This window comes from Plutella xylostella, chromosome 6, assembly GCF_932276165.1.
Source record: "Plutella xylostella chromosome 6, ilPluXylo3.1, whole genome shotgun sequence".
Taxonomy (NCBI): Eukaryota; Metazoa; Arthropoda; class Insecta; order Lepidoptera; family Plutellidae; genus Plutella; species Plutella xylostella.
In genome coordinates, this window is record NC_063986.1 from 5364325 (window position 1) to 5374433 (window position 10109).

At 40.7% G+C, this 10109-nt stretch overlaps 3 protein-coding genes across 3 annotated transcripts; 2 read left to right on the top strand and 1 right to left on the bottom strand.

The window, feature by feature from the left end:
• The first annotated feature begins 862 nt into the window (after positions 1 to 862).
• Positions 863 to 4998, top strand: LOC105383981. Its single transcript, XM_011554123.3, has 2 exons — positions 863 to 1427; positions 4542 to 4998. The coding sequence occupies exons 1-2, from the start codon at positions 1196 to 1198 to the stop codon at positions 4910 to 4912; spliced, it is 603 nt and encodes a 200-aa protein (XP_011552425.3). The 5' UTR covers positions 863 to 1195; the 3' UTR covers positions 4913 to 4998.
• On the bottom strand, positions 4975 to 8886 carry LOC105383992. Its single transcript, XM_011554134.3, has 3 exons — positions 7600 to 8886; positions 7280 to 7519; positions 4975 to 7047 (listed from the first exon to the last, which is right to left on the bottom strand). Exons 1-3 carry the CDS (start codon positions 8783 to 8785, stop codon positions 5096 to 5098), a joined length of 3378 nt encoding a protein of 1125 aa, XP_011552436.3. The 5' UTR covers positions 8786 to 8886; the 3' UTR covers positions 4975 to 5095.
• Positions 8887 to 9350: 464 nt separating this feature from the next.
• On the top strand, positions 9351 to 9956 carry LOC105384002 (transmembrane protein 258). The gene is made up of 2 exons (XM_011554146.3): positions 9351 to 9509; positions 9591 to 9956. Exons 1-2 carry the CDS (start codon positions 9504 to 9506, stop codon positions 9828 to 9830), a joined length of 246 nt encoding a protein of 81 aa, XP_011552448.1. The 5' UTR covers positions 9351 to 9503; the 3' UTR covers positions 9831 to 9956.
• The last annotated feature ends 153 nt before the right edge of the window (positions 9957 to 10109 follow it).

The following is a 10109-nucleotide window of genomic DNA, read 5'->3' on the forward strand; positions in this document are numbered from 1 at the left end:
GAGCTTTGAACAGTCTGCTGGGTTCCCTTTACGTTCTTACTTACAATTGATAAATATAGTGCAATATACGAATTAATTTAGAGCTTATTCATAGTTACCTTTGTTATTGGAAACCATTAGAATAAATAACAATATGTTTACCAAATCGTGAAGATGGCGCCTAGTGGACGATTTCATCTGCTATTTATAATTATGGTCATGGAAGTATAACGATAGTATTTAAGACATCGACTGAAGATCATGATCTCTAGCTCACAATGATCTCAAGTAACAATAATGTAAGTTGATTTGATATATTTCCTATGAATGTACTTTATTAATACACCCGCAACTTCGGAGTTATTAAAAACTCTTTTGCAATTTTACAAAATTATTGTTTACCGAAGAAATTATAAGATCATAATCAGTTTATATTTTTTGTTATTGGTTTGTGTATTTTAAAATAGTCTACTAATATTTTTTATATTGTATAGGTTAAATGGTTGTGTAAGGTTAACTTTGATACAAATAAATTGAGTTTTAAATACATAAGAGGCGTTGTTATTGCATAATTTTAAATTCGTAGACAATTTTCCGGCACATAAGTTTGGCACTAAACCGCTCTTCATATCTTAGTTTTCTGCGATATCTGCCGGAACAAATTTTAATTTTGGGAAGGCGCCAATTTTTATATTACTCATGTACAAAAACACAGAGACGCACTCTAGTAGTATACGATTATATTTTTATTTAATATTTGGGTACCTACCTACGTCCTACCTACCTATTATATTATAAAATTCTAATTAATGTTTACATTAAGGATTCGGGTGTTAAAGATTGACGATGGTCCAAAGTCCAAAGCTTTGGGGTTTTGTTGCCTTGATAACTAACTACCCAATGCCGGAAAAAATAGTAAATTTTATCTTACAGACCGATACAGCATGCCTATTTGCTCACAAGGTAGGAACCTTACAGTCCGGCCCTCCACAGGTAATAAATAGTTCAATCACACAAGACGTATTATGTAAGGTGCCACAGCAGAGAGATCGAGCCATTTCTCACGCTTATTGACGACCGACGGACATTCCTACACACAAACACACTTGCTTCAGTCTGTTACTATTGTTTTAATTATACCATTGTCCTAATTGTTTCTGTTGCAATTATTTTAAAACTTTCCGAGGGAGAATAGACTTGAGTTTTTGTAAACCTAATGGAAGATAGCTTTATAAATACTGTGGTAAAGTTGCACAAAACTAAAAACTGGAGAGATATAATACAAAATTATCATGATCATCCGGAGAGGAATAAACTGTTGTGGGTGTATCCTAGTGAAGATAATTTGGATTTCTTGAAGAAGTCGTTGTTAGATTTGAATTGTGATAATATTTTGAGCATCGGCTGCGGAAGCGGGCTGCTTGAGTGGATCATTGGAGAAGCCACCGGTGAGATATATGTACCTATATGTAATTATTATTATTAAGTACCTACATACTTAATTACATCAATCTCGATGAGAAAATTCTTTAACAGTCAAGTTAGTAGTTTTGGAACCCGATGAGGGAAGGGATGGAGAAAGCGACAGAAAAGTACTTATGTCTTGAGATGATAGTGGCACGACAGGCACATAGCGAGGAGGTCCATAGTCCCCTCCCTACCTACTTAGCTCCCTGGGTAGTGTCGTTTATGCTCCTCTGGAAAATGTAGGCTCAAAATTCATTATTAAAAAAATATAAGTACAGCTGAACACAAAAGAGTAGAGATTAATGTTTTTGGAACTAAACAGATTTAAACCTGGCAATAAAAAAAAACTTGTGATTTGTGGTCTGTTTCTATGGTTTGAATGTCAAACTCGCCCTGTTCCTGTATAAACAAATCGAATTTTGCTTAATTTTGGAGTTTTGTGGATTGTTGAGTTTGTTCACGAAGTGAAAATGAATAAAACCATTCGCAGCGAAGCTAGACAGATGATTTACAGCGTTTACCTACGATGTTTGGCGGAGAATGAGGCTGGAGAAGTATTAGTCAATATATACGATGTTTATGAAAGAGCAGCGTTTTATACTGGTGAGTAGGTACTTAATTTCTATAGATTGGCAAGTTGCTTGGCGACCCTCCTTGCGGGGTGAAAGACGCGGAGGGGACGAGGTACCCAAGACGACAGCGGGTAGCGGGAGGGTAGCGGGGAAGGGCAACGCGTGCACTGCATGTCATAGTTACGGCAGTCTCGGCCGCGCAGCCGAGGCGGCCACATGTCTTATATAGTCTGTCATAATTTGAGTGCGACCCACATGAGATCATTGATCCTGAGACCATTAGTCTTAGGATGAGTGTTGAGGCCTTTTTAATATTATTATTAGGTATCTATAATTCGTCAACAAAATAACGTTAAAAACAACAAATCGTATAATGTCTCAATATAGGGGCTTCTTGTAGAACAGCGTACCGGATCAGTCATGCTACGCGGCTAAAGGTTGGTACTGCGCAGTCAGATACGAAAAAGTAAACAACAAAGACGAAGAGTCCATATGACAGTGCGTCAGTTGTCAGTTCTTGTAACTAGGAAAGCAACCAAAATTTATGTGATTTAATGAAAGTAATTAATGAGCAAAACACAGAGAAAAATTACAAAATTGATGAAATTTTGAAAGAAAATGGTCATATCGTGCTTCGCCTACCCCCATACCACCTGGAATTAAATCCTATTGAACTTGTGTGGCGGTACGTGAAAGGCGAGCTCGCAAAAACGTCGATTGACTCTAACTTAGATAAAGAGATAAAAGACTTACCCCCTTATTCATAGAGAAGTTACAAAACGTTTTAACTAATAAACTGTTTTGTCCCTCTCCGACAAAGAACAATTTGTTCTTTGACAGAGAGGGACAAAACAGTTTATTAGTTAAAAAGTATTGTAACTTTTCTATGAATAAGGGGGTTAGAGTTGCTTTTCTCTAATTATTCGCCTGAAAAGTGGAGAAATTGTGACGACCATGTCATAAAAAATTAAGACGAATATTATAAATCTGATAGAGTATTTGACGATGTATTGGACAGGTATGTTATTGTTTATTTATAATTTAATGTAAATTAAACATAAAATATTATAGGTGTACACTGAACTAATATGACTGGCGTACTCTAGTACATTATACTTCAAAGTAGGTATAATGTTTTTTGGTTTTTGTCTTAGATTTATAATTATTGAAGTTAATGAAAACGATGATGAAGATGAGGATGACGACGACGATGAACAAGTTCAAACAGAGAGTGAACATGAAAGTGACATGGAAATTGATTTATAAAATAAAACACTTTTACATAAATATATTCAAATTGGTAGATATTCTGAAGGTAAACATCCAAATTTTAATGCTGTCAAACTATAAATTTTAAGCTAAATATGACATTTACGGGAACACTCATAGAATAAAATTTTACTTACGTAAAAAAAAAGTTACAAGCTATCGCGAGATTAATCCGGGCACACTTTTCTACGTGTGTAGCATGTCGTGCTACCTCGCCCCCGCCACTTCTTTCACCCCGCAAGGAGGGTCGCCAAGTAACTTGCCACATTATAACCATTAACATACATTGCTTATATTTCTTGTAAAAAAGTACTATTTTGATGTAATAGAATGCCTTTCAATGTGTATTTGTTATTCTTATAGAGGTTAGAAAATACTAGTGTCAAACGTTACATGACATCAGGGTCTGGATGCTAATGTTGTCAAAACATCAGGTCTAGATACTTTTTTACTAACCCCCGACTCAAAAAGGGTATCGATAAGTTTTACAGCTGTAGGTGTCTATGTGTGTCGGTCTCTCCGTGTAGAGTACCTATTGTAAAAATATGTGTAAGAATATGTAATGCCGAGTTGCAGCAAGGGACTTTAAGCTAATGTGGACATTAAATCTATGTCTGTCTCTTTCTGTCCGTATACTGTCAAAGCAAGGCAACAATACATTTAATGCCGACATTAACTTAAAGATCCTTTCTGCAACTCAGTGTAAGAGTCGGTATAAATTCTCCAGACATAATAATTTGCAAGTCACTGCTTTTCTGACCAATTAAATAATTTGTTGCAGGAAAATCGGTAAACACAGTTTTAGAAGAATTGCCGGGGCACATTTGAACTTTTTCCTGAGCAAGAAAAAACTGTAATAAAATATCGATGTGTGATACTATCACTTTTCTCCTATAGTAATTACATAATGGGATAACCAACACATGTTTCAGTGCAAAAAAACATTATGAAATACACAATGAAATAAAAGTTACAGTTGATTTGATTTAATGAAATTCATTCAAGACTGCCCCCCTCTCCCCTACTAATTTCTTCTCTTAACATAAACCTCCCCAAAAAGTCGCATTTTATAATTATTAAATATTTGAAACATTTCTCGTTTTGATTTTTTCTGCTAAAGTATCGTGATACTTTTGTCCGTTTTCTATACTATAATAGTGTGGCCACTTTCTTAGATTGCAACGCCCTCAATTATTCTCTACTCTTTTATGTTCCATTGTACTTACTTACCTCATGTGGAAATGGTTTTTACAGGTTTCCCAATAAAAGGCATCGAAGTAGACGGCGTTTGGTGGCAGTGCAAGTACGCCCCGCCCACTTTTATACCCCTTCTCTTCACTTCCCCCGAGTTAGACAAGGACACCATTAGTATCCTTCAAAATGGCGGCACCACAGCTTTACTATTCTGCTACTTCAACAACAGACCTGCGTTTGAGAATTATTTAAGTGTTTTTAGTGGAAATGTTATAGTAATTATTGGGCCAGGGGAAGGCACCGGCGTTCATACTGACCCGTTGCCCTTTGATGATGTTAGCGATGACTGGGCTTTATACAAATGGCAGGAAGTTCGAAGCAGTAAGGACTTTATATGTATTTACATAAGGTCTAATAACGTAAGAAATTAAATGTGATTAAATTAATGGTATCTAGATGTTATTGTTACCTAATAGAAACTATGAGATTTTGATTAAATATTTATATATTTCTAACATTAACAGTCTTTTAATACATTTTTAATTAATAACATCGATTATAATTACTTCTAGATAACATCTAATTAGCTATGTACAAATATTTACAATGATTAACTAATTCTTCATTAATTCAATATTTTTCACATTAATTTTATTAGTGGAAGGTCGAACGGAAGTGTTCATCATGGGGTCTTTCTTCCCTTGAATGAAGTTGGGAAAGTCACTGCCGGCCGCCTCGGCGGCCTCTGAGCAGCCTTCCTTCTGATTCACTATCGGCACTTCAGCTACCATCCGGTTCATCTCATTCACTGGGGCTTCACTCACATTATTCGACGGCATATCATTGTCAAGAAAGTGAAAATCATTGTGCATCAAGTACATCGACTCCATCGGAAAATTCATATCGAAACGCTGCAGCAGTTTCGTGTCGTCCGAGTTATCGTCTATTTCTATGACGTCATTCTGCTGATCTTCCTCAACTAACGGCAGAGCAATGTTCGACAGATCCAAGTGTCCCGACACGTACTGTTCCCCTATGATGTTGTCTATGAGGTACTGGTCCATCATCGGTTGGTTCGTCGCTGCGGTGTTCATGGGTATACTGTAGTAGTCCGACTTCACCTCATTCTTAATCTCGCTCATGTTCTTATGGATGTCTTCCAGCGGCGGGGACGCTTTGTACTCCCTGGTAATGTTTTGAATGTTTGCGCTGCACATGCGTTCTAAACTAGGGGATTGCGTGTTCTGTTTGATGGCGCCCTCGAGCTTGATGTAGCTGGGGTCGGTGGGCGGCAGCTTGGGCCGCGGCGGCAGTAGAGCGGGCCCGGCCAGCTGCTGGCTGAAGGTGAACAGCTGCGCGGAGTCGCCCATAGCCGCGTCAGCCGGCGGCGTGGCCTGTAGCGGCTCTTGGTACGCCAGGCTCGGGGACTCACTCAGCGTGGGCTCCGGCGGCAGCTGCATGAACTGCGTAGTTATCAGGTTGTTGAACGTGACGGGCCCGAGGCCGAACCGCTCGTTGTCTTCAAGCCTCTTGAACGCCATCTTCTGCTGCGAGTGGAACATGTTGGCCGAGTCGGGCCCCTTCAGGATCATGTTGCTCTTCACGGAGATCTTGGGCTTCTTCCGCGGCCCGCCCTCCGGCTCGCTGGTGGTCATGCTGACGGGAGAGTTGCTGGAGGAGGGCACCGGTAGGATCTGCGTGGGTTTAATTATGGGGCCGGTAACTTTGGTCATGGGGAATATTTTGTCGACCGGTTTTAACGTGATGTGGTTTCTCACGGACATTGGTGGGAGGGGCGGCAGGCGGATGGGGAAGTTGGTCATGATGCCGGGGCGCGCGGGGCCGGGGGCGAGGGGCGCGGGGCGCGGGGGGGCGCTCTGCAGGATGTTCTGCTCGAGGGACACGGCGGTGGTGAGGAAGCGCAGGTCGGGGGGCGGCTCGTAGGGCGGTTGCAGGCAGTGTGGCGCCGCATAGTCACACGAGCTCTCGATCAGGCAATCCGAGTTGTTATCATCCTGCTTGTTCGAGTCAGTCACAACTGTGTTACTAAACTCGACGTTTTGATTATCATTCGCTGCGTGCGTTGAGTAACTTTTCGGATACTTCTGTGTCAAGCCATCCTGCTGACTGTCACAGTCGTAAACCTCAATAGGAATATCATTGACTGCCTTTTTCGTGCCTTCACTGGCATCACTAACAACACTATCAGCAGCAACAGCTTCGGTGTTTTCGCTGGGGATGGTCCAACTAGGCTTACTAACTCCTTTTGACATTTCAATGAGTAGTTTAACCCCCTCCTTGTCGGGATGGCTGGTGAGGTGGACGACATATTTCTCCTTCTTGACGGTCTTGAACGGGCAGTAGGGGCAGCGGTGCACGTCGCTGGACGTGACGTGCGGGTGCTTGGAGATCATGTGCGACGCGAAGGTGGTGGACTGGATGGCGGAGTAGGGGCAGTGCTTGCACCGGTAGAGGCTCTCCTTGGAGTGCGTCTTCTTGTGCCGGCGCATCGCGTTGTGGTCGCCGGAGCGGTAGCTGCAGTGCTCGCAGCTGTACGGCTTGTCGCCTGGGCGAAAAGTGATGTTTTTTTGATATAAAGATTATAAAGGAAAAAATTTATATTTTCTGTATGCCAATGTTCATGCAGTGTTTTTGGAGAGCATAGGTATTTTAAAAACAGTTATGCTGAGAGTCTTTTGGGAGGTTACCTCAGCATTTGAGCAGGAAATTATGTAGAGCTGTGGCTAGCCAAAATCTCACAAGGCCCCAGCAAAAGATTAACAGTAAAAAATACCCACCTGTATGAGACCTCAAGTGCAGCTTGAGTTCCTCTTTCCTGGCCGCGGTGTAGTCACAGTGGCCGCACTTGAACGGCCTCACCTTCTCGTGCACCTGCTGGACGTGGCACCGCAGCCTCCGCTCCGTGTTGAACTCTTGCTGACAAGTCGGACACTGTATAGGCTCTGAACTCTTCTTGTGCATCATGCGATGCTTTGACAGTTGCTTGGCAGTTTTAAACGACTTTGAACAGGTAGAACCTGAAAAATATACTCTATGAGAAAATGGATTCACTGAAGATACATTGATGGTTAATTTAGTACTCAAAACTATATCTTACAAGAATATGGAGTTTCAACGCCATGGCACTGCATGTGAATGTTGTAAAGTCGGTTCTTGAAGGTCTTGTATCCACAAATATCACATGTCGGAAGCTCCAGGTCTATAAAGTGAACCTTCCATAGGTGAGTGTGGAGCTGGTCAAGGCTCACAAACAGCTGGTTACACTCCGGACACTGCAAGTTACCATTCTGGTGACATTTCCTGTGATAAACTAGTTTCTCAGGGTCTTTCAGTCGCATTGTGCAACCAACAAATGAACATAGCTTACCAAGCTTCTCTTCTAAATGTATTTCTTTTGTACTAGGATCTTTCTTTGCAATTCTTGGCCGGCCTTGCTTAGGCATTTGTGTGTTGGGGTCACTGGGTAGTGTTTGTTGTGCTGCCATGGTGCTGTCTGTGGTGGGGGTAGCCCTGGGTTGTATGGATGAAATCAAGTCTGGAGGTACACTGGACATCTGCATTATGTTGCAAGCTGAATTTGAGGTGGATGCATCAGAAACCTTTACATATTGTGTTGAAATATCATTAGTATAAACAATGTTGATGCTGGCCTCTTGTATAATTTCTTTTGGATCAACTTTTTCAAAGTTTGGAGTGCTCATTTTGTGCAGCTCATCAACTGATATAAAAGCAACTCCTTTAGGGAATGATTCATGGCTGGCATTTGAAACATCTGGAACAATTTCAATGACTTCTGGCATTTTTACATCAGGTGCATCCTGCCTGTTAGGTATTGGAGGTGGAGCTTGATCTTGAGTTTGATCTTCCTTTTTTAATTTAGCATTTTTTAGAGCTATCTGGACTAGACTTTTTACCATTTTCTTTACATCTTTTATGCCCATTTTATGATGATTTCGAAGATGAGTGCGTAGTGTTTCCTCTGCATCAAAGACATTTGTGCATCCGGGACAAGGAATCTGTATGTTGTCTGCGAGACCGTTGGTCTTCGCCAGATCAGGGTGCTCCGTGAACAGATGAAACTTTATGTCATCTTCAGCCAGAGCCATGTACGGACAAGCTTCACATTTGAAAAATGCTGTTGAACCAACGGATTTTTCCTCATAAGACATTACCTTTTCTTTTGTAATTGGTGGTTTAGCATCGTTACTTGGATTGATTCCACTGCAGGGGTTTTGTGACACTATTCTGTTATGATTCATGATGAAACACTGAGGAGCTGACATTGTGATAAATTACTAAATCATTACTTTCACACAAAATCAGAATCAAAAAAAAGCCAGAAGAAACAGAAAGCAAAACGACCAAAACAGAAAACAGCTGTAAATGCAGGACGCCATTGAGTGTAGGTGTTCTGTGTATTCAGCTGTCAAATAATGATACAGAATAAAACACAGATATATTTTCTGTGATAAAAAATACACACAGTAGATACGTACCTTAGACGTTATTATTCTGACGATTTTTAATGAAATAACGTTTTGTTTATGCATTTTTTTCATGCATGCTCACCTTTTTTAAATATTTATTCATATTTATTTACATATACACCATAGTAATGATACTATGGGATGACACGCTGACATCTTTCCAGACATAAAGGTCAATGGCTGATGACGATGATGGCTCCGTTTGCGTTCCTGTGCTCCATACCCGCCCCTCACATCACATCAGTCAAAGCAAAGTTATTGGACTAACAAAACGTTTCAGCTGACGTGTTGTCATAAGTAGGGCCGTTCAATAGCTTACTCTTCCCTGTGAATGATAAGTCTTGCATCTTTGTCTAACTGTATACAATCCTATATAACTTTCCTGCTCTCATATTAACTTATACACCCGTAGTCCGTCGCCGTGTGAGATTTTGACTGGGACTTGTCATTGTCAACCGGTGCTGAGATCGTGCTCGTATATTTATCCGTGTTATTTCCTAAAACAACCGATAAAATGAGTGTAAGTACTGTGAAATTAATTCTATCACACACTTATTGCTACGTACGGATGTTCTTTACCTTAAATTACGTTTATTTGCAGCTGGAAATTGAATCTATGGTGCGCTACGCGTCGCCCATCAACCCGGCGGTGTTTCCCCACCTCACGCTGCTTCTGCTGTCTATCGGCATCTTCTTCACGGCGTGGTTCTTCGTCTACGAGGTGACCAGCACGAAGCGCTCCCGAGACCTGTTCAAGGAGCTCCTACTGTCACTAGTCGCCGCAGTGTTCTCAGGATTCGGCATCCTGTTCCTACTTCTATGGGTAGGAATTTATGTTTAATTACTAGGTTTAGATTAAGTTCCCGTAAATACCATTCCTGGCGCGATGTGTAATAGTTGGCTTTGCTGACCAAACTGTTTATTATATTTATGTATTGTAAGGTTATTAAAATTTCATACTAAACAATTTTCCTTTTCATTGGTAGACTTTCCGGCAAATTAGACATCCCTTTTCAACTTATCTCGGAGATATAATCAGTAAGTACTTAGGTTTGTAACAAGATTAAATTGGCTACTAATCATCCTAAATTTTGTATTGCTGCTCTGTCACCTTGCTCAG

Coding starts and splice junctions, on each gene's coding strand:
- LOC105383992 (XM_011554134.3), bottom strand. CDS start 8,785: ATGTCAGCTCCTCAGTGTTTCATCATGAATCATAACAGAATAGTGTCA. Junction 7,520..7,599: donor CGTTGAAACTCCATATTCTT/GTAAGATATAGT, acceptor TATATTTTTCAG/GTTCTACCTGTTCAAAGTCG. Junction 7,048..7,279: donor GCACTTGAGGTCTCATACAG/GTGGGTATTTTT, acceptor CTTTTCGCCCAG/GCGACAAGCCGTACAGCTGC.
- LOC105383981 (XM_011554123.3), top strand. CDS start 1,196: ATGGAAGATAGCTTTATAAATACTGTGGTAAAGTTGCACAAAACTAAA. Junction 1,428..4,541: donor GATCATTGGAGAAGCCACCG/GTGAGATATATG, acceptor TGGTTTTTACAG/GTTTCCCAATAAAAGGCATC.